We start from the raw sequence: 24601 nt of genomic DNA, 5'->3' as shown, positions 1-24601 counted from the left end.
CATTAGCAGCTTTCAGCACATCAGCATTAAACGGACCGCTGCTTGACCCTTCACCTGCCTTTAGAGCAGGCATATACATTGCCACTCTTGGATTCATTATAAAATGAACTATAACATCGCTTACAAGTGTTCCAGAAACTTGAATGGGTGGTCATTCAGAAATCACAGGCATTGTTGGTTCTTGGGTTGTTCTTGTTTCAACATCAATCTCACGACTGATCCTAGGATCTCTCCTGCTACGTTTCCTAGGATAAAGATCAGCAGTGGGATCTTCAGTTACATTTTCAGGCTCAGCAGAAATAGTCTCAACCTGTCAATGTGAGGAGGATTCACACTTGACGGTTGCTCAACATTTGGCACTTCTACTGTGAGGCTCTCAGTATTAACCTCTGTTTCAACATCACTGACATTCTCATTCACCTCTGCATCATCCATCATCCTCTCATCAAATGCATTATCTTCTTCACTTTCAACCTCCGTCAGATCGACATCTTTAATTGGTTCACTCAATCCAGGAGGAGCATCTATGATCTGAACATCATGCTCATCAGCTACAGTGGCATTTACCGGTGCCTGTACTTGTTCAACTACTTCATAAAACACACCAAACTTAACCAACGGCATTCTGTTTTGATAGGTTACTTGAACATCTGTTCTTGGCTTCTGATTCAGCATAGAGAAAACCATATGATTCATTATCTTCGTGTTGTAGATGCTCACAATTGGTTGCAGCTAAGGATACTTGACTTCTAAAATCATCTGTAGGAACCTTGGGAACTTGAACCAATATTTTTTGTGCATTGTCTTCACGTTCGCCATCATGTCATCAAACACACATTTTGAGTAGTTAAACTTCCAACCTTCAACAAGAGACACCAACCCTGAAGTTTGTCTAATTTTCTGTGTGTCGATTCCTCTCTTGTTCCCACTATTTAGTGACAATATTTAATGTGTTCATTATCCCATACTAATAATCAATATATCAGCAAACAGTTATACAAATTTCATGTTCTCTCAAACAATACAAATCCAACAACCTAGATTTATTGTGAGTTTCTAGACAACCTAACTTGGTTCGAGATAGTCTGCGATTAACCTTCAACATACGTTAAAATATTGTCAGTACAAAAATGTACCAGCGAGTATACAGGTTTGATATAGTATAAAGTAGATAAAAGCGCTGTGAATTTCCACATACATAAACGAGATACACAACATACACACTACAAGACAGATACTACCTGCTAAGTCACTCGATAACTGTGATTCGAGATCCCTAAAAGGGTGTGATTCCCTTAACTAAAACCCGTCGGCTGTGAGTCCAACAATAGTACCGTATTAGCTAAGGTGGGACGTCGCGAGTAAAAGTCCTAGCACATATGTATCAAGCATCACGTGTAAATTTGTACGACTGTAATTCCCATGTGATAATAGTTTAGAGTATAGACTGCGTTTTGATAAGTGCGTTTTAGATATGACGTATGTTACACCCCAAAGTGTGTTTAAAGCATTTAAAAAGGGGGTCAAGTATACTCACAGTGGGTGTCTAACAAGTAAACACAACTTGATTGGACTGATGAGTGCGCGTCTGGGTTAGCCTGAGTATAGAACAGTAGCATAAGCGTTGGACAGTGCGTAACAGCGTTTCGGATGAGTCAAGTGTCGAATGGAGAGTTGATCGGATGGGAATCCATTCGATCGGATGGTCATCCGAGCGGATGACCATTCGAACGGCTGGCCATTCGAATGAGTGCGTGCTTTATTGAGAGTTTTAGAAGGACAGTTTTCTTAAACAGATGGTCATTCGATCAGATGGTCATCCGATCGGATGGCCATTCGAGTAGGTGTTCTGTTGTTTGAAAATTGTGTTAAAAACTTTTGAAGTTTTCGTTGTAGTATTAAACAAGTCAACCGGTCGGATGGTCATCCGGACGGATGGCCATTCGATCGGATGGCTATTCGATCGAGAGTTTGGTAGTTTGACGTTTAGCTAAGTTGTTTTGAATAGGGAATAGTATGAAAGACAAGTCACCTGGTCAAATGGTCATTCGATCGGATGGTCATCCGATCGGATGATCATTCGAGTGGGTAACTTGTTGTTTTGTAAAATTTTCTAAGTTATAGTTTCGAGGGTTCACGGAGATGGCGGGACGACGTGTCAACAACGGAAACATACCAAGATCCGGCTCCCCCGATCGGATGGGAATCACCTCACTCGATCAGTTTCACTGTTCCCGACGAAGTTTCAGGTCTGACCCGTTAATCGGTCATCTTGTCACAACCCCAAAATCCACCCACGGAGTACCACCGCTTGGGAGCGTGACTGACCAGGATCAAGCCATCAATCATATCAAACATAGCATTTAATTTAAAGTAATTAACGTAAGTCACCATGACATGATCGATGCTTCAAAACCAAATACTGTTTTAAGTAGCGGAAGCAATGTAAAGTAAACCCAAATAAAGTTATAAGTTCAATAAAGTTCATGATCCATCTGCCCACAACGACCTGCTCCTTCCTTGTGCAAGCTCCTTAAATTACCTAAGGTCCTGCAAGGCATGCAGCAAATAATCAACAAACTAGTTGAGCGAGTTCACAGAAAGTAAGTTCATAATGTAATGCATAAGTATAGCTAGTGGGGGCTTCCCATACTAGTGTGTAATAAAGGTGGGGGCTTCCCATGTTCATCCTGGTTAATGAGGGCTTCTCATTAACGGTACTTACTAGACTAACTTCCGACCATGTGTTCTTCTTTACCGAGAACAGGAAAAGCGTACAGGGTCACGTAGGCTTTACGTGACGTGCCCTTCCCCGAGGACAGTGGTACGCGTGGGGGCTACGTAGGCTTTACGCAGCGTGGCCTTCCGACCTGGAAGCCAGTGAATGGTATTGGGTTACGTAGGCTTTACGTAACGTGTCCTTCCCGACCCGGGAGACATATGGCAAAAGATCTGGGTTACGTAGGCTTTACGTAACGTGTCCTGACTAACCTGAGGACGATGGTCTATAGTCTGGTATATGCGTAAGTACGAGTAATCATTCCAAATTCAGCATATCCAACCCAATTCCCAACCCGGGAATCCCATGCCTTGGCTGTGTGAACTCACCTTTGTTTGCTCGGCAGATACACAAGGAATATAAGTAGCAAGTAAATGGTCACTCACGTCCTATCATGGTTATTATACGAGTCAGGTTCGTATATAGCACGTATATAGTGATCACGTATAGACATGGCAAACATGTACGCACGTAAGCAGTTAAGACATAGCATGCGTGATTCAATTGTTCTAAGTCCAATCATACCCGGCCCAAAGACAATAGCAGCCCAATAACAAAACAGTCCAGATTCTCAATCGGCCCAAATAGCAAACACATATAGGTCCATTAATAAACAGTCCACAAATCAAATCATTGGGCTCAATAGATTGGGCCCGTAACAGTGAAGGCCCAACGGTGTGCGTGTGAAAGATGGTCTCGACTCGCAACGGGGTTACGAGTCGCAACGAGGATCTCGAGTCGTAACGGGGGTCTCGAGTCGTAACAAGCGGTCTCGGTTCATCCTGGTCTGGTTACGAGTCGTAATCTGACTCGCAACCGTGGTTGCGGTTCGTGCGGTTTGGTCTCGAGTGGGGTTCCGACTCGCAATCCGAGTCGCAACCGGACGTGTAACTGATTTCCATACTTTAGTCAATTAAATCCCGTGATTTCAGCTAACAGTTTGGTCAGTTTCGGCAACCAGATCAATTAACATAATTTTCAACAAATCATTAGCATGATATCGATCAAATAGGATAATTGCAACACAATTTCATAAGAACCCTAATTAATTCCATATGAACAACATTAACAATTCGCATGATCCGGTCCGATTACTAGCATACACATTAACTTAACAATTTAGCATAACATCCATACATGAACACACATCAGTCGATTAGCACACGTACAATCTAATATCATCATCCAAATTATCCGATTCACAACAAACATGAAGCCGATTACATTTATCAACATTCAACCCGATTCCTAACATATTATCTTGTAACCACTATTGTTCATCATACAATTCCAACTGGATAACATCAAGTAACACGTATAGCACAACAGAAATCACCAATCCAAAGGTAGTACACTAACCGATTACAAGTGAGGTGTGTGATCCGGGCAAGAGTGCTCCTTGGTGCCGTCGGGTTCAAGCAGCCGAGAGAGAGGTAGAGAGCAACGCTTCTAGGGTTTGTGTGTGAGTGCTTGATTTGCAAAAGTGGTAAAACAAAACCCCTAACTTGGTTTTGTGTGTGTTGCGAGTGGGGAGTGGGCCGAGCCCACTCGGTTGTCTAATGGACCCGAGGACAAGGAGTGGCCCAAAGGGCTTGTGCGAGTGGTGTTGTGCGGTTCAAGTTATGTAACCTTGTGCGGTTTGGCTCATTTACATACATACACATATTATATGCACAACACACGTAATAACAAAATCACATAATTATTCAATAAACAACGTTCTCATAACCACGTATCGTTACCCAAAGTGAGTCTAAAGTTCGAGTTGTCACATTATCCCCAACTAATTGGAAATTTCGTCCCGAAATTTGGTATGCACTTACTGAGGAAGCTAGGTAAACTGTACTGTTCACTGATTTTCCTGGGGTGTCACATCCTCCCCCCGTTGATCTGGAATTTCGTCCCGAAATTCCGAAGTAGTAGCTTCAGCCTCAGTAGTGGTTGCCTGGTTCCCGAATAACTGGGGGTACTTTTCTGTCATCCTGTCTTCGCGTTCCCAGGTGTACTCTGGACCACGTTTGGAGTTCCAACGAACTCGAACAAGAGGGATTCTCTTGTGTTTGAGGACCTTCACATCCCGGTCCGTGATTTCTACTGGCTCCTCGACGAACTGCAACCGCTCGTCGATAGTGAGTTCCTTAAAAGGAATGATGAGGTTTTCATCAGATAGGCACTTCTTTAAGTTTGATACATGAAAGACATTGTGAACTGCCCCGAGTTCAGCTGGTAGGTTTAACTTGTAGGCTACCTTGCCAATCTTTTCTATAATTTCAAATGGTCCGACGTACCGCGGATTCAGTTTACCCCGTTTGCCAAAACGAACCACACCCTTCCAGGGTGAAACTTTCAATAAAACCCGGTCCCCGACCTCGAATTCCAATGGCTTTCTACGCTTGTCCGCGTAGGCTTTCTGACGGTCGCGTGCTGCCGCCATGCGTTGTCGTATCTGTGCTATCTTTTCCGTGGCGTCCACTACAATCTCTGGACCCGTAATCTGACTATCCCCCACCTCTGCCCAACAGAGAGGTGACCGGCATTTACGCCCGTACAATGCCTCGAATGGAGCGGCTTGAATGCTGGTGTGATAACTGTTATTGTAAGAAAACTCCACCAAAGGGAGGTGCTTTTCCCAGCCGTTGCCGAAGTCGATGACGCATGCCCGAAGCATGTCTTCAAGCGTTTGAATCGTTCGCTCAGACTGCCCATCCGTCTGAGGGTGGTATGTTGTGCTCATGTCTAGTCGTGAGCCAAAGGATTTATGCATCGCTTTCCATAGTTCTGACGTGAATCGTGCGTCGCGATCCGAAATGATAGATGTGGGCACCCCGTGCCTCGAAACAACTTCTTTAAGATAGACGTCTGCAAGTGTGGAGAACTTGTCCGTTTCCTTAATCGGTAGGAAGTGTGCAGACTTGGTGAGTCGATCAACTATGACCCATATCGTATCGTTCCCACGCTGGGATCTAGGTAGGCCTGTAACGAAATCCATGGAAATTTCTTCCCATTTCCACTGAGGTATCTTAGGCTGTTGAAGTAGACCAGCTGGCTTCTGATATTCAACCTTGACTCTTGCACAGGTCAAGCATTTTCCAACATACGTAGCGATGTGGGCCTTCATACTAGGCCACCAATAAGTAGTACTGATGTCGTGGTACATTTTATCCGACCCTGGATGTACCGAATAGCGAGACTTGTGAGCTTCATCCATCACAAGTTCGCGTAGACCGCCATAAAGAGGGACCCAAATCCGGCCCGATACATAGTAAGCGCCATCTTCCTTCTGTTCCATTTGCTGTCGTGAGCCGCGTAAGGCTTCAGCCTTGACGTTTTCGGGCTTCAATGCTTCTATCTGAGCATTTCGTATCTGTGTAGGAAGGCTAGACTGAATCGTAAGCTGTAGCGCTCGCACGCGCCGTGGTAAAGTGTCCTTCCGACTGAGGGCGTCAGCCACCACATTGGCTTTGCCTGGATGGTACTTGATAGCGCATTCGTAGTCGTTAAGTAACTCGACCCATCGTCGTTGACGCATATTCAAATCCTTTTGCTTAAGGATATGCTCGAGACTCCTGTGATCGGTGTAAATCGTGCACCTGGTACCGTACAGGTAGTGTCGCCATATCTTAAGCGCGAAAACAACAGCTCCCAGCTCTAAATCGTGCGTCGTGTAGTTGCGTTCGTGAACCTTGAGTTGACGTGAGGCGTAAGCGATAACCTTGTCGCGCTGCATTAACACACATCCCAGTCCCCGAATGGATGCATCACAATAAACCACGAAGTCATCTGTGCCCTCTGGCAATGAGAGGATAGGTGCACTGCAAAGTCTATCCTTTAGGTGCTGAAAAGCAGTCTCCTGGGGCTCTCCCCAGCGATAGGTAACACCCTTCTGTGTCAGTAGCGTAAGTGGCTGAGCAATCTTCGAAAAGTCTCTAATAAATCGTCTGTAGTAACCTGCCAAACCCAAGAATTGGCGTATTTCCGTTGGCGTACGCGGTGCAGGCCAGTTCCTGATCGAATCTACCTTGGATGGATCGACATGGATCCCATCCTTGTTTACCACGTGGCCTAAGAAGTGGACTTCACGAAGCCAGAAGTCGCATTTAGAAAGTTTGGCGTACAACTGTTCCTTCCGAAGGAGTTCCAAAATCAGGCGAAGATGCTGCTCGTGTTCCTCCTGACTCTTGGAGTAAATCAGAATGTCGTCGATGAAAACAATGACGAACTTGTCGAGATAGGGTTTGCACACCCTGTTCATAAGATCCATAAATACAGCGGGCGCGTTCGTTAACCCAAACGGCATGACGAGAAACTCGTAGTGACCGTAACGAGTTCTGAAGGCTGTCTTGGAGACGTCCTCATCCCGGACTCTCAGCTGATGATACCCTGACCTTAAGTCTATCTTCGAATAGTAGCACGACCCTTGCAACTGGTCGAATAAGTCGTCGATGCGCGGAAGAGGATAACGGTTCTTCACCGTCACCTTGTTGAGTTCACGGTAGTCGATGCACATCCTGAACGTACCATCTTTCTTTTTCACGAAAAGCACTGGAGCTCCCCAAGGCGAAGAGCTTGGTCGTATGAAACCCTTTTCCAAGAGTTCTTGCAGCTGTTTTGACAATTCCTCCAATTCCGATGGAGCTAGACGATATGGTGCGCGAGCTATGGGTGCTGCTCCTGGAGCGAGCTCTATCTGAAATTCGACCTGACGATGAGGCGGTAAGCCAGGTAAGTCTTCAGGAAACACCTGAGGGTAATCACGTACAACTGGAATGTCTTCCAACTTCTTTTCCTTTGCTGAGGCGTCTGTAACAAGAGCCAAAATGGCTGTGTGACCCTTACGTAAGCATTTCTGAGCCTTCAAGAAAGAGATGATGCCAACCACTGCACCACTCTTGTCGCCTTGAACTTCTAGAGGTTCCTGACCCAAACGAGGAATGCGAATAACCTTTTCGCTGCATAAAATTTCTGCCTGGTGTTGGGATAACCAATCCATTCCAATCACGACGTCGAAGCTACCCAAAACTATGGGAATGAGATCAATGGAGAAGGCTTGACCAGCTAGGATAAGATTACAACCCTGAACTACGTGCGTGGCTTCTAAACTTTTACCGTTAGCTAACTCTACTACATGTTTGGTGGGTAAAAGTGTTGGTGCACGTTTTAGCAGTTGACACATTTTCACAGACATATAGCTTGTATCCGCACCCGAATCAAATAAAACAGTAACGTAAATATTGTCGAGGAGAAACTTACCCATAACAACGTTGGGATCGTTCACTGCGTCACCTCGACCTAGTACGAATGCACGACCACGAGCTTCATTGCCGTTGTTGTTGTTGTTTCCACCGTTGTTGTTGCCGTTGCCCTGGTTATTGTTGTTGCGGTTCTGGTTCAATTGAGGGCAATCGCGTTTGAAGTGACCTTCAGCCCCACACTGGAAACATCCCCGGTTTCCACGCTGTGGCTGCTGTTGCTGCTGCTGGTTCTGTGGAGCTGGTTGCTGAGGCTGCTGATTCTGATTCGCAGGCCGTGGACTCCTACAGTCTTTGGCCTCGTGACCCATCTTAAGACACCTTTGACAACGACCCTTGTTACATGGGCCGTGGTGATGCCTGTTGCAGTTGTGGCACCTGGGTTGACTACCCTGATATCTCCTCTGTCTGTGACTACCAGAGGATTGCTGACTGGGACTCTGATAGTGGTCAATCTTCTGCTGCTGAGCTTGTGACTGAACAGTCGCTGAACCTTTACTCGAATCTCCATCCCATTTTCTTTTACTGTCACCAGATGTAGCAGGAGTAACTGAGGTGGTGACATTAGCAGTAGCATTAACACGCTTGGGCAGTCTATTCTGATCCACTGCCTGATCGGTGATGCGATGAGCAAGACGCTGGATTTCCTGGATGTTTTCGAGATTAGCCGACGTCACGTGGCTCTGAATTTCTGGCGCCAATCCCTTGAGGTACAACTCAATGCGCTTGTATGGAGGGTCCACCATAGTTGGACACAGAACGGCCAGCTCATTAGACCGTTTAGTATACGCCTCGATTTCCGATCCAACCATTTTCAAGTTATAAAGCTCGTCTTCCAGCTTGTGTATGTCTTCCCGCGTGCAATACTCACGCTTGATGAGTTCCTTAAAATCGTTCCATGGGGTGGCGTTAGCAGCTGCCAACCCTAAGATCTGGACTTGGGCGTTCCACCAAGTCAGTGCTATCCCTTCCAAAGTACCGGTGGCAAACTTAACCTTGCGAGCCTCAGGGCACTCGCACATTTCAAAAACTGATTCTAGCTTCTCGAACCAGTGGAGGAGTCCAACCGCTCCTTCTGTGCCGCTGAAAGAGTTTGGACGACAGTCCATGAAGTTCTTGAAAGTGCAGACTGGCTGCTGCGCGTGTTGACCTATTGTGTACGAATAGGACGAAGTTAAATACGAGAGTTAATGTAGGATCTAAAGATCCTAGTGTGTGCCTATACTGCAGGATATACTACCTGCTTGAGCTGCTGCAACTGCCGCAGCAACTTGAGCTTGAACAAGAGCCTCTAGCTGGGCTTGTGTCATGTTGATTCGTCCAGACATGATCTTCATAGTAACAAGTAGCATACGTAAGAATGGTTCGCGAGTAGGGCGATGACAGAAAAGCGTAGGCATATAGGTGTTCTCATGTAATCAAAGCATGTGTATCTAAGCGTAATGCGAGCAAGGTTCTAAGCAGTTCTAGCAAACAGGCAATAAACATAAACCTTATTACCTAAGATGTCGAGTCTTGCACGTGGAGCGAAGCGTCGTTGTGGATCATTGAGAGCACTGTTCTGGTTATAGTCCGGTTTTAATAAAAACGTTTTCCCATATTAAAACCAAGTTCTCTATAACCAATGGCTCTGATACCAATCTGTCACACCCCCAAAATCCACCCACGGAGTACCACCGCTTGGGAGCGTGACTGACCAGGATCAAGCCATCAATCATATCAAACATAGCATTTAATTTAAAGTAATTAACGTAAGTCACCATGACATGATCGATGCTTCAAAACCAAATACTGTTTTAAGTAGCGGAAGCAATGTAAAGTAAACCCAAATAAAGTTATAAGTTCAATAAAGTTCATGATCCATCTGCCCACAACGACCTGCTCCTTCCTTGTGCAAGCTCCTTAAATTACCTAAGGTCCTGCAAGGCATGCAGCAAATAATCAACAAACTAGTTGAGCGAGTTCACAGAAAGTAAGTTCATAATGTAATGCATAAGTATAGCTAGTGGGGGCTTCCCATACTTGTGTGTAATAAAGGTGGGGGCTTCCCATGTTCATCCTGGTTAATGAGGGCTTCTCATTAACGATACTTACTAGACTAACTTCCGACCATGTGTTCTTCTTTACCGAGAACAGGAAAAGCGTACAGGGTCACGTAGGCTTTACGTGACGTGCCCTTCCCCGAGGACAGTGGTACGCGTGGGGGCTACGTAGGCTTTACGCAGCGTGGCCTTCCGACCTGGAAGCCAGTGAATGGTATTGGGTTACGTAGGCTTTACGTAACGTGTCCTTCCCGACCCGGGAGACATATGGCAAAAGATCTGGGTTACGTAGGCTTTACGTAACGTGTCCTGACTAACCTGAGGACGATGGTCTATAGTCTGGTATATGCGTAAGTACGAGTAATCATTCCAAATTCAGCATATCCAACCCAATTCCCAACCCGGGAATCCCATGCCTTGGCTGTGTGAACTCACCTTGGTTTGCTCGGCAGATACACAAGGAATATAAGTAGCAAGTAAATGGTCACTCACGTCCTATCATGGTTATTATACGAGTCAGGTTCGTATATAGCACGTATATAGTGATCACGTATAGACATGGCAAACATGTACGCACGTAAGCAGTTAAGACATAGCATGCGTGATTCAATTGTTCTAAGTCCAATCATACCCGGCCCAAAGACAATAGCAGCCCAATAACAAAACAGTCCAGATTCTCAATCGGCCCAAATAGCAAACACATATAGGTCCATTAATAAACAGTCCACAAATCAAATCATTGGGCTCAATAGATTGGGCCCGTAACAGTGAAGGCCCAACGGTGTGCGTGTGAAAGATGGTCTCGACTCGCAACGGGGTTACGAGTCGCAACGAGGATCTCGAGTCGTAACGGGGGTCTCGAGTCGTAACAAGCGGTCTCGGTTCATCCTGGTCTGGTTACGAGTCGTAATCTGACTCGCAACCGTGGTTGCGGTTCGTGCGGTTTGGTCTCGAGTGGGGTTCCGACTCGCAATCCGAGTCGCAACCGGACGTGTAACTGATTTCCATACTTTAGTCAATTAAATCCCGTGATTTCAGCTAACAGTTTGGTCAGTTTCGGCAACCAGATCAATTAACATAATTTTCAACAAATCATTAGCATGATATCGATCAAATAGGATAATTGCAACACAATTTCATAAGAACCCTAATTAATTCCATATGAACAACATTAACAATTCGCATGATCCGGTCCGATTACTAGCATACACATTAACTTAACAATTTAGCATAACATCCATACATGAACACACATCAGTCGATTAGCACACGTACAATCTAATATCATCATCCAAATTATCCGATTCACAACAAACATGAAGCCGATTACATTTATCAACATTCAACCCGATTCCTAACATATTATCTTGTAACCACTATTGTTCATCATACAATTCCAACCGGATAACATCAAGTAACACGTATAGCACAACAGAAATCACCAATCCAAAGGTAGTACACTAACCGATTACAAGTGAGGTGTGTGATCCGGGCAAGAGTGCTCCTTGGTGCCGTCGGGTTCAAGCAGCCGAGAGAGAGGTAGAGAGCAACGCTTCTAGGGTTTGTGTGTGAGTGCTTGATTTGCAAAAGTGGTAAAACAAAACCCCTAACTTGGTTTTGTGTGTGTTGCGAGTGGGGAGTGGGCCGAGCCCACTCGGTTGTCTAATGGACCCGAGGACAAGGAGTGGCCCAAAGGGCTTGTGCGAGTGGTGTTGTGCGGTTCAAGTTATGTAACCTTGTGCGGTTTGGCTCATTTACATACATACACATATTATATGCACAACACACGTAATAACAAAATCACATAATTATTCAATAAACAACGTTCTCATAACCACGTATCGTTACCCAAAGTGAGTCTAAAGTTCGAGTTGTCACACATCTCTCTGGTGGAAATTCGTTTTCAAGCCGGCTCTCCACTATAAAATGAGTAGAGAGTCTGAACGAGCTTAGATTCCATCGGGTTTGTATGAAAGTTGAAGAGAAGTTTGGAAACAGTCGAAATGCGTTGAGTTCTTGTTGAGATTTATGTAAAATAGTGTGGAAATCCTTTAGATCTGAACCATTCTTGATGAGGTGACGTCACACTACAGTTTGCATAAGAAACCGAGTGAAAACCACCTTCAAGATGTCCAAAACAGACGATTTCAAGAAGGAAATAATGATTTTTGTTGGAGAAAAAGATGTATAAGTGTGTGATGATGATGATTGTACAAGATTTGGGGAGAAATACTTACGGATAAGCCTTGAATCATGATGAAAAGTGATTGAAAGTGACTTGGGAGCGAGTTGGTCGGATGAGAGAACCAAAGTGTTGAAATGAGACACAATGGTCCTATTTACAGGCGAGGAGAAGTTAAGGCGGTGGAATGGATCAGATGGCTTCCGATCAAATGGTCATCCGAACGGATAGCCATCCGAGCGAATGATCATCCGGACGGAAGTCCATTCGATCGGATGTCCATTCGATCGGATGTCCATTCGGACAGCCTGATCTCGTTCGTTGGTTTTCCAACTTTCGTTTCGTTCGACGTGTTTTGTTGCGTTAAGCATCGTGGATACTTTAAGCGTTATAGCGAGATAAATAGTATCGTGATAGGTTGCGTTTCAGTGTGATAGATTGAGTTGCGCGTGCCAGCGAGTGCGCGTTTAGACATGTTTAATACCCAGATAATATTATTATTATTATTATATATAACAGGTCATAGCATAAGTAACTGCGTTTCGAGTTCGAGTTGCGTTTGCATCGCGTCACGACGAGCGAGGGGAGCAGCTTAAGTCCTCACGCGATGTCAGCGTTAGCGTTAGTGTAGTATGCGTTGTGATGTGCGATATAGCGTGTTGAAAGTATGAGATATAAGCGAAATAACATTGTAAGCGATATAGTTACATTATGATCCGAATCTCTGGTGCTAGGCGTAACGGGTGTAACGAGAGTAACAAGCACGAAAGTGCAGGTTGTTACAGTCTTCCATGCTTTAGGAAATTTCGTCCTGAAATTAATCCACAAGGAGGGCTGTGAGAATTGATACGAGAGCAAGTAGCGAGCATTGACATGAGGGAGTGGCGAATAAGCGTTGAGGTAAGCGAGGAGATCGATCGAAAATTGACGAGTGAGAACATCTCGGTAACATAGGGAGAACGTTGAGTAAGGCGATTCGTTTGACTAAGGGGATAGGGGTGAGTAAAATGTTTAGTTTGGCTAAAGGATGATAATTCACGAGTTAGCGATCTAGAAGCGTTTTGAGTTCTCGAAAAAGTTTATGGCGATGAGATTTTAAAGAAAAATTTGGTTTTAGGAAATTTTTGTATGGTGTGGCGTTGAACTTGAGTCGATGTTCACGCCAGCGTTGTCGAAAAGGTTTCGTTAGGTTATCAAAAGATCTTATGGGAAACATGATTTACGAAAAGTTTCTTATGACGTGGTGTTAACCTGAGTCGATTGTTAAACCAATGTTACAAGAAAGTTTTGTTTGTCTAAAAAGGGTTTTAATTAATAATTTCCAGAAAATTTCCATTTGTTCTTTAAAAAGTTTGTAAGAAAAATTTTGTTTTCACACAAAAGGTTTAAATAGTTCAAAAAGTTTTAATGAGCGTCGAGCCCCACATGGCACCTTTCCATGGAAGTTTGTTAATATGGCTAAAACACTTATATACAGGAAGTACCAGCGGCGTATCCACCATGTTTTAGCCATATTGCCTCTGTCCCGTGAAGCAATGTCATGTGTGTCGATATGATACGGATAGATTTTTGCGTCATCGGTCCCAGCGGTTAGTGGTTGGACCAAGTTCGGAAGGAAGATTGAGTAAACTGAGTGATGAAGTTGTTTTCGAACTCCGTTTAGCGATACAAGTGTGCGCGAATGAGTCAGCGATTGAAGCATTGAGGTAGCGATAAGCGATGAGTGGTAAGCGAAAAGCGAAAAGCGAAAAGCGGTAAGCGATCCGCGAACGGTGATACGCGATGAGTGATACGCGATAAGCGAAAACGAAAACCGAAAGGCGAAAAGCGAGCTATCAGCGATAAACGGTAAGCGACAAACGTTAGGCGACGAGCGTTAGGCGATAGGCAACGAGCAATAAGCGTAAATCGATCAGCGATAAGCGATGAGCGGAAAGCGAAAGGCGATAGGTGATAAGCAAACAGCAAACAACGATACATGATAAGCGATAAGCGATACGCGAGGAGCGATAAGCAATACGCGAACAGCAATGAACGATACACGATAAGCGAACAGCAATACGCGAATCAGCGAACATCGATGAGCGATAAGCGATGAGCGAACAACGATACGCGATAAGCGATAAGCGATACGCGATGCGCAATAAGCTAACAGCGAAAAGCGATAGGCGTCGAGGGGAAAAGCGATACGAGTGTCACATGCAAAAAATATCTGACTTTGTTATTATGAAAAATATTTCGTGTCAGAGTAACTTTGTACCGTAATATGCAGTTTGAGTGCGGTGGTAATATTTTACATATATGTTGATGGCATAGAGAACGTAAAAGAATACTTTTATTTGTAGTTGATAACTGAAAGAGACATCGTACATGATGAATTATACTTGCAAAAGGAAAATATCCTATTCCGTCATTAGGGGCGGAAGTCTACATATAACATTTTTTTTAATTGGGTAGTGTTCCAGCTGCGAGGGACTGTCGTGCCGTCGAGTTTGGATAGGCAGTATGCTCCTTTGCCTAAATCCTCTTGGACGATGTAAGGGCCTTCCCAGTTGGGCCCCAACTTGCCTGTGGGTTCCGCTCTACTTGCCTCGTTATCTCGCATGATGTAATCACCTTCCTTGAAAGTTTGTTTGGCCACGTGCTGATTGTAGTATTTTTCTAAGGCTTTTTTATATTTTGCTTCGCTTATGGTGGCCGCTTCATGCCTTTCTTCCAACAGATCCAAGCCTTCTCACATGAGCCTATCATTATCATCATTTGTTGTTAGGCGCCTTAGTGAGGGTAGCCCTACCTCTGCCAGTATCATTGCTTTTGCGCCATAAGTGAGGCTGAACAATGTTTCATTATTGCTTGTCTTGGGCATAGTTCGGTGTGCCTAAAGAACGTTTGGTAATTCTTCAACCCAAGAGCTTCCTTGATAACCCAACCATCTTTTGATTCCATCCAGTAGACTTCTGTTGGCTCTTTTTACTTAGCCATTTCCTTGTGGATGTGCGACCAACGTAAAAATTTGTTGGATCTGCAGTTCCGCGTACCATTCTTGCAGGACTTTGTCTGTGAACTGTGTTCCGTTATCGCTTACGAGGTACAGCAGGAGCCCAAATCGACAGACAATGTGTTCCCATAGAATTTTTTTGGCGTTCTCTGCAGTTATCTTGGCTAATGGTTTCGCCTCAATCCACTTTGTGAAATAGTTGATTGCCACAATTAGGTACTTCAGCTTCCCAGGGGCTAGCGGGAATGGTCCCACGATGTCTATCGCCCACTTTTGAAAAGGCGATGCGGCTGTCACTAGGATCAGGTTATTCTTAGGGCGTAGCGTTTGTGGTGCATATTTCTGACAACTACGATATTTTATGAGTTCCACTACCGCGTCTTCATGCATCCCGGGCCAATAATACCCAGCACTATGAATCTTTGCAACAATTTCCCGGGGACCAGAATGAATACTACATATACCGGCGTGTATTTCTTCGATCAGGTATGTGGCTTCCGCAGGTGACACACACTGCAATGAGGGTCCCAAGTATGATTTTCTGTATAGGACGCCGTCTTGTACCTCATATTGTAAGGCCTTTGTTTGTATCTTCTTAGAGTCACCCTTGGCGGATGGCAATTCACCTTTTGTAAGAAACTTCAAGATGGGAGTGTACCAATAGGGTTCCACTGCTGTGACCGCGGATACTTCTCGGTGCTCTATGGATGGCGACTGGAGCGTTTCAACTTTCACTTCTTTTCCCATTCCGGATGTAGCTAACTTGCTTAGGGCATCAGCTATCTTATTTTTTCCGCGGTGGACGTGGTTGAGCGTAACGCTATCGAACGAGGCGATGAGTTCCTTGTTTTTGGCCAAGTATTTCACCACTGTCTCGTCTTTAACTTCGTACGTTTCATTTACTTGATTATTGACCAACAGAGAGTCAACGTATGCCTCCACCCGTGTTGCCCCCATAGATGGTCCCATCCTTAGACCTTCCAGCAGCGCTTCGTACTTTGACTCGTTATTGGAGCATTCAAAGTCGAAACGCTGAGCATACTATAACTTAACTTCATCTGGGATAATTAACATAAGGCCCGCGCCTGCGCCTTTTTTGTTGAGGATTTATCTATATATAACTTCCAAGTTTGCTTGGAAGAACTGGATTCTGCAATGTCATCTATCTTTGGGTCTTGAATCATTTCCCCTTCAGGTATTTCTGCTAAGCCCTTTTATTTCTATTCGTTTCCTGTACTCGATATCCAGGGTCCCTAACTCAATTGCCCATTTTGCCAACCTCCCCGAAATTTCTAGTTTATGAAGGATCTGTTGTAGGGGATAGTTTGTAAGGATTTGTACCTGGTGACCCTGGAAGTACCTTATGAGACGCCTAGTGGTGTGAACAAGTGCCAGTACAAGTTTTTCTAGAGTTGGGTACCGGGTTTTGGGACCCGCCAGGACCCAGCCGATGTAGTATATTGGTGTTTGCTTCCCATTTCTCTCAACCATTAACACTGCGCTTACGGCGTTATGAGCCGTTGCTAAGTACATTTTCAGGATCTCTTTTGGATATGGTGCTGTCAACGTGCGTAACTTTTCGATGAAGCGATTCATGTCTTGAAAGGCTTCTTCTGCTTCGCTGGTCCATTTGAAGTTCTTTTTGTTTAGACAGTCTTTTAATGTCTTTATAAACGGTAAGGATCTTTCGGCGTGTCTCGCTAGAAATCCGTTTATAGTAACTAATCGCCCATTGAGCGCTTGTGCTTCCTTCAAGTTCCTGGGTGACGGCGTTCGTGCTATTACTTTCTCCGGGTTGGCTTTGAAACCATCCCGGGTGACTTCCACCCCTAGGAACTTTCCTTCTTCGACCCCCGAATGAACATTTTTTGGGATTCAATTTAATGTTGTATTCTCTTAGCTTACGGAAGGTCTCTTCAATGTCTTCTAATATCTGTTTCTCTTCCATGCTCGTGATGACCAGGTCATCGACATACACCTCCAAATTTTGGCCATCTTGCTTTTCGAAAGCCTTATCCATAAGTCGCTGATAGGTGGCCCGGCATTGCGCAGTCCGAAAGGCATCTTGGTGTAACAGAAAATGCCTATATCGGTGTGAAACACTGTTTTTTCTTCGTCCTCTCTTGACATTTTGATCTGATGGTAGACCTTGTAGGCATCCGGGAAGCACTTGTAGCTGAAAGGGACCAAGGAGTTGACTTTGAAATCCATTTCAGGCAGCGGATGGGCATCTTTTGGACAAGCCTTGTTTAAGTCCTTAAAATTGATGCACATCCGTCATGAGCCATCAGGTTTTTTTTACCATCACGGGGTTAGATACCCAGGTGTGATACTTTGTTTCTCATAAAATTCCTGCTTCGACCAACTTCCGTACTTCTTTAATTACGGCTTCTCTTCTTTCAGATGCCATACTTCGTTTTCCTTGCGCTACTGGTTGACACCTGGGAGCGTAGCTAACTTATGCTCCGCCTTGTCTCGAGGTATTCCTGTCATGTTCGAGTGTTCGAAAGCGAATATATCGGAGTTTCTCTTTAGCAATTGTTTCAAGTTGTTTTTAGTTTCGGGAGACAGAATATCCCCGATTATTACCGTTTGTTCAGGATGGCGTGTGCTTAGGACCCATCTTTCCGGACCGATTGCCTCGGTTGGGCCTTGGCGGCATCTTTTGGTGTCTAAAACCTCTCCTACCTTGTCTCGGTGGACGGTGGCTATGATCTTGGTGTGGGAAATTTCATAAATCCCCACGCAGCGGATACTATGGCGTCCAATTTTCCCAAGGTGTCCAGCGTGCTGTCGTTTTCTATAAATGCAGCAAGATTCCTACACATATGGACCATTCCAAAGACAGAGATTTGGTGGGATCTTCACACATACCATACTAGGTATATTCTAAAGAAGGTTCTCAACAACCATCTTGTCTTTTGTACTTTTGTCCATTGCCTTCTTCTTCATTTTTCCCTCAACACCTCCATTAAAGCTTAAAACCTCCATGTTTTCAAGCTTTATTGTGATATTTGTTAGATTTTTATTCAAGGAATCTTGTTAAAAATAAGTTTTACAACACTGTTTTAAGTTATTTCTGCTTAAAAATGCTTCAAAAGTCAGAAAAATAATTTAAATCTACAAGATTCCTTGTTCCAAAAATCAACAGAGAGGTAAACACGGGGCTGTGCTCAGTGAGCACAGGACCGTGTTCGAGGTACTGTTTCATTAAAATGAACTCTTTTCGGTTTATTTTCCTAGAATGTCAAGCCAAAACAGTGGAACCTCTTCAGCACATTCCAGAAACAGTCGAAGGGATGAAGGCCTTCAATCGAAGCACCTCTTGTACGCTATGTGATGGCACTACAAGAAGCTCTCGACGAAATGACATCCGTAGAAGAGGTCCTAATCGACCGTATAAATTATCTGACGGTGGGCCTGGAAAATGGTTTCCAAGAAATCAACCTCTTGCACCAGAGGTTGAACATTCTTGTGACACCTCCCATGGAACCAATCCTTCCACAAGAAGATTGGAACTTAGCACTTGGAATTAATAACCCCACCGGGTGGGATGACATCCCCGCGGAACCTCCTCTTGAAAATTTTCAAGAAGTTCTAGTGGAAGTTACACCCCCTAAAAATGATGATGCCAATGAGCCCCCCTTTCTTCTCCCTAGAGAGATAGAAGAATGGCTTAACGACGTGTGAGGGACCATACCCGGAGGAGAAGTTCGTCAAGCCTCATTCAACCGAGAAAATTATCTTTGTCGGAAATTTTGCTCTTAAAATAAACTATAGGCTAGGACTTCTTTGCGGTTTTAGATTTCTTGTGTTTCTTGACCTACTTATCTAAGTTTTAGTTTATGCTTTTATTAGGAACTTATTGTAATCCTCTCGTTAATGAATGACGGTTGTTTAATTATTAAATGGTGTTTGGATGATGTTGTAATGGATAAAACACACTCAGGATGGTGATGGATACTAAAGGAGACTTGAACCAACACCCCATGCACAAAAACAGAGCCTCCCGACATTTTTTCTTCGTTACAGCAAGTTCAGCACGGGCCGTGCTCAGCCAACACGCCCCGTGCTCAAGGGTCAGTAGAAAAACGCCTAGTTCAGGTAACTGGACACGAGGCGTGTTCGCTGAACACGCCCCCGTGCCCAGCCTTCTGTTACTTTCGGTTACTGGCAATATGAACATGGGGCCGTGCCCGGTCACCACGGCCCGTGTCCAGATGCCCAGTAACGTAAATTTTTTTTGTTTTAACACACCTTTTTACACATTCAATCAAACTAAAAACTTATTTTTGGGACACATTGAGGACAATGTGTAATTTAAGTGTGGGGGGATGCTAAAACCTTCAATTTTGCAAGTCCTAATTACAAGCCTTACACAAAACTCTATTGGAACCGCTAAACACCCCAAATTTTTTCAAAAACTTTTCGTTTTTTTTTTACTTATCTTGGTTTAAGTTGGGAATGACAAGTTCTAAAAGGGTTATATTTTTACAAATTTACAATCGATAGCGTCGTGATAAAAAGAACCAACATAAGAAAAGTATGAAACGACATGACAAATCTAGTTAAAATTTGTTTATATATACTTGATCACATTAAAAACTTACTCCCACAAAAAGTGAGTTTTGAGCCTTTATTGAGCATACAAATACACATCTTTAAACTAAATGCTCATCTTTTGTTTCTTGTTTGAATAGCCGCTTGGTTTCTTACGACTCTAGAACTTGCCATGACGATACATTCCTGGTCCTTACCAACTTAAACCCAAGTAAGTAAATGATGGAGGCATTAGGACTAACCTTTGTTCTTTCAACACCATTATTTTTCTTTTTTCATACCACCTACCCAAAATCCCCCTAATTAACCCCTTTGAGCCTAGACCTTTTTCATTTCTAAACCCACAAAACAAACACCCTTTACCACCAAAACCCCTTTTTCATTTTAAACCCTTTATTTTAGTAGAAAGCTCGGTCTTCATGTGACATCCCTTATCAAAACAAAAAAAATGAAGTCTAGCAATAAACAAACAAGTTCATCAAAAGAAACTTTGTTTGAAAAATACTTCGTTTGAATAAAAAGTCACAAAAACAAAAAGTTTTACGAAAACCGACGCTTTTTACGCTTTTCGCCCTTTTCTACTAACCACTAACCCAAAACCACCTACCTTTAACCCAAGCCTAACCCTTCCCTAAGTCCTCTTGATATTTACAAAGGTGTATAGTTAAAAAGGAGGAGGATTGATTGCTTGGCAAGCATATGGTAGAAGTAAGTTCCATGCCGGTCTCGAGTGTTTCACAAAAATACATCTTCGGCCGAGTGTTGAGTGATCTCCTGTGAGGTATGTGAACTTGTATATAAATGGAATTTTAAAGAGGCATGTTATGCCCAAATAAGTAATTTCTCTTATGAAACGTTCTAAATAAATCATAACGAATAGGATTGTAAATGACATAAAAATAAAACCTAATAAAGATCTTGGAATCCCGACACTCAAGACAAGCCCAAAACTTCTCTTCTACCCATTCCATTTGGGTGTGTAAGCCACATTAAAAAGAGTTTTGCTTGAGGACAAGCAAAGATTCAAGTGTGGGGGTATTTGATGTGAGTAAAATGCAACATATAAATTACATCAAATGAGGTATAAAACTAACCCTTTTTTAGTACTAATGTTGGAAAAAGTGTGCTTTTGTCTTCCTTTTGTATTTTCAGGATTAAATGAGCGCAAATGAACAAAAGAAGCAAAAATACAGCTAAATCTAACATAAATACAAGAAAAAGAATAAATGTGGCATGCCCGACCCCTCGACAGCATCTTCCCAAGCAAAAACACACCCCGTGCCCAGCGGACACGGGGGCGTGCCCAAGTGTCTGCAGAAAAGACAAAGTTCTAGAAGCTTCTATTTCCCAACACGGGGGCGTGCCCAGCTCAACACGGTCGTGGTCAACGCTAAGATTCGCAGAATCTGTCACACCCCCAAAATCCACACGCGGAGTATCACCGCCTGGAGGCGTGACATGACTAGAATCAAGCCACCAATCATATTGAACATGTAATTAATATCAAGTAAAATAAATGCAAACCAATCATTCAATACGATAGGTGTTCAAAACATAATTAAAGTATCAAGTGTAGCGGAAGCATAAGTATGAAAACCCAATGTATGTCATAGTTCAAATGTTTAAATGTTTTAACATGACATCCACGATCCATGCTCCACAACGACCTGCTCCTCCCTGTGCAAGCTCCATGTATCTAACGACCTGCAAGGCATGTAACAGAGGATCAACAACTAGTTGAGCGAGTTCACAGTTTATAGTTCAGTAATTGTAATAGTATAGTAGGCCTTGTATTCGTTCATTAAGTCATGTATCGTAATAGTTCATATCGCAGCCCTCTAGGCATGTATGCGAAGATTAGGGAAAGTTCTCAAGTATTCTAGACTAGGTATGTTTGTATCGCGGCCACCCTGGCATGTATGCGAAGTTTAGAGTATAGTTCGTGGCCTTCCTAGGCATGCGTGCGAAGATTAGTCATAATATCGCGGCCAACCCTGGCGTGTGTGCGAAGATCAGTTCAATTTAGTACCATTAGTCTAGTTGTATCTTATCAATAACCCGTCCTCACCCGAGGACCATATAACTAAGTTCCATGTGCTAGGTAAACACAAATAAATAATCCAACCCATTCCCACCCTGGGAACCCATGCCTTGGCTGTGTGAACTCACCTTGGTTTGCTCGGTAGGATTAAGGCACGTATTCCAAGTTAGTCAATTAGTTCCAAAGGGTTGTGTATGTGCGCCAGAGTGTTGGAACCGAGAGAGAGAGCCTCGGGGAAGAGGGTTGCCGTCGACCTGAAGGAGGAGGATTATTCTCGGTGCAAGCAGGTCGGCATCTTACGTATTATGAGGAATTAGGGTTTCTAACAATTGAAATATGCTAACAACTAAAGGGAACAGGTTATGTATCTCGCTAAGAAAAGGGAATTCGGGCTCTGGTTGGGCTAATATAACAGTTGGGCCAAATCTTGGGCTTTAAAGAAATGCACAAGCGGGTTAAATGTGGGGAAATCTAATCTAGCCCAAATGTGTAACTAGACGAAGCTCTCAACATTTATTTACTCTATTACGCACATACGAACACGCCATTGCAACATACGTAATCAAGCACATATAATACGTTTAAAGGTTTCATGTTTAATTAACAAGCACACATAAATATTTAGTGATGTACGAGTGTAACCCACTAAGTCTCGCATGATCGCCATATAGGAGCAATTGAACGTAAAGATACACGTCAAAGATTGTGGAGTTTAAGTAGTGTTAACCTCAAGTATTCGGGTTGTCACATCATCCCCAAGTTGGAAGAAATTTTGTCCCGAAATTTAGCACGTAGTTACTGAGGAAGCTAGTTAAGTTGCGTGGTTTTCCTGGTTTTCCTGGGGTGTCACATCATCCCCCTGTTGATTTGGAATTTCGTCCCGAAATTCCGCAGAACGATAGGAATGAGGTTGATAGAAAAGGTCTGATCAGGAAGAATATGATTGGAACCCTAAACTATGTGTGGCCTCTAGACTTTTACCGCTTGTTAGTCCTACTATGTGCTTGGTGTTCAAAAGTGTTAGGGTGCGATTAAGCATTTGAATAACTTTTAAAGACACGAAGCTAGTACCGGAACCCAATTCAAATAAAACAGTAACATAAAAGTCGTCAAGTAGGAACTCACCCTGACCGATCACGAAGACACGTCCCCTAGCACCATTGCCGTCGTTGTTACCCCCATTGTTATTTCCATTGCCTTGATTATTGTTGTTCTGATTCTGATTCAGCTGGGGGCAGTCTCTTTTGAAATGGTCTTCAGCACCACACTGAAAGCATCCCCTGTTGCCTCGCTGTTGCTGCTGCTGCTGGTTTTGTGGAGCTGGTGGTTGCGGTTGCTGGTTCTGATTTGCTGGCCGTGAGCTTCTACAATCTTTGGCCTCATGACCCATCTTGAGACATCTTTGACAGCGGCCCTTGCGACACTGACCACTGTGATGTCTGTTGCACCTGTTACACAGTGGGTGAATTCCCCGATATCCACCCTGCCCCTGACTACCTGATGATTGCTGACTCGGACTCTGGTAGTCATTAGTCTTGCGCTGCTGTGCTTGAGACTGAACAGAAACTGATCCCTTGCTGGAATCCCCCTCCCATTTTCTCTTGTTGTCATTGGGAGTAGCAGATTTAGTAACACCAGTAGTGGTAGCACTGATGCATTTTGGCAGCTTGTTCTGTTCCACTGCTTGATCGGTGAGTCGATGAGCAAGACACTGGATGTCTTGGATATTGTTAAGGTTAGCCGATGTCACGTGGCTCTGAATCTCTGGCGCAAGCCCCTTGAGATACAACTCAATGCGCTTAACTGGAGGGTCCACCATAGTTGGACACAAGATGGCCAGCTCGTTTGACCGTTTAGTGTATGCTTCGATTTCTGACCCCGTCATTTTCAGATGATACAGTTCCACCTCCAACTTTTGGATGTCATCACTCGTGCAGTATTCTCGTTTGATCAGTTCCTTGAAATCTTCCCAAGGTGTGGCGTTAGCAGCTGCCAACCCTAGGATCTGAACTTGCGCGTTCCACCAGGTTAGCGCAATCCCTTCCAACGTGCCAGTGGCGTACTTGACCCTGCGAGCCTCAGGGCATTCACACATTTCAAATACTGACTCTAGCTTCTCAAACCAATGGAGGAGTCCCACTGCCCCCTCGGTGCCACTGAAGGTGCTTGGACGACAGTCCATGAAGTTTTTGAATGTGCAAACAGGTTGTGGGGCGTTTTGACCTATTGTGCATAGAATAGGACAATATTAAATACAAGGTTGAGTTAGGATTGTAGGATTCAAAGATCCTAGTGTGTATCCCATCCGCAGGGTATACTACCTACTTGTGCAGCTGCAAGTGCCGTAGCTACTTGTTCAGCAATGAGAGCCGTCAACTAGGCTTGAGTCATGTTCACACGTCCAGACATGATCTTCATAGTACAAGTAAAACAAGTGAGTGGTTCGCGAGTAGTGCGATGACAGAAGAGAGTAAGCACGTAGATGTTCTCAAGCAATAGTGAATAGTAGGAAATGTAATCTAAGCATACCACGAGCAAAGTTCTATGTAATTCTAGCAAGTAGGCAATAAACATAAACCTTATTACCTAGGATGTCGAGTCTTGCACGTGGAGCGAAGCGTCGTTGTGGATCATTGAGAGCACTGTTCTGGTTATAGTCTGGTTTTAATAAAAACGTTTTCCTCATATTAAAACCAAGTTCACTATAACCAATGGCTCTGATACCAATCTGTCACACCCCCAAAATCCAC

The 24601-nt window shown here is 43.9% G+C and overlaps 1 protein-coding gene across 1 annotated transcript in view; it reads left to right on the top strand.

Moving 5' to 3' along the window:
* The window catches only part of LOC118481887 (putative disease resistance protein RGA3), a 50417-nt gene extending 31091 nt beyond the window's left edge, over positions 1-19326 (top strand). Inside the window, exon 2 of the mRNA XM_035977209.1 lies at positions 19200-19326. Within this exon, the coding sequence (XP_035833102.1) occupies positions 19200-19217 (18 nt within the window). The 3' untranslated portion in view covers positions 19218-19326. The remainder of the gene's footprint in view (positions 1-19199) is intronic.
* Positions 19327-24601: the final 5275 nt, after the last annotated feature.

The sequence above is a fragment of the Helianthus annuus genome, chromosome 9 (assembly GCF_002127325.2).
Source record: "Helianthus annuus cultivar XRQ/B chromosome 9, HanXRQr2.0-SUNRISE, whole genome shotgun sequence".
NCBI lineage: Eukaryota > Viridiplantae > Streptophyta > Magnoliopsida > Asterales > Asteraceae > Helianthus > Helianthus annuus.
The sequence above is the reverse complement of the archived record's forward strand: the minus strand, read 5'-3'. Positions and strand labels throughout refer to the sequence as shown.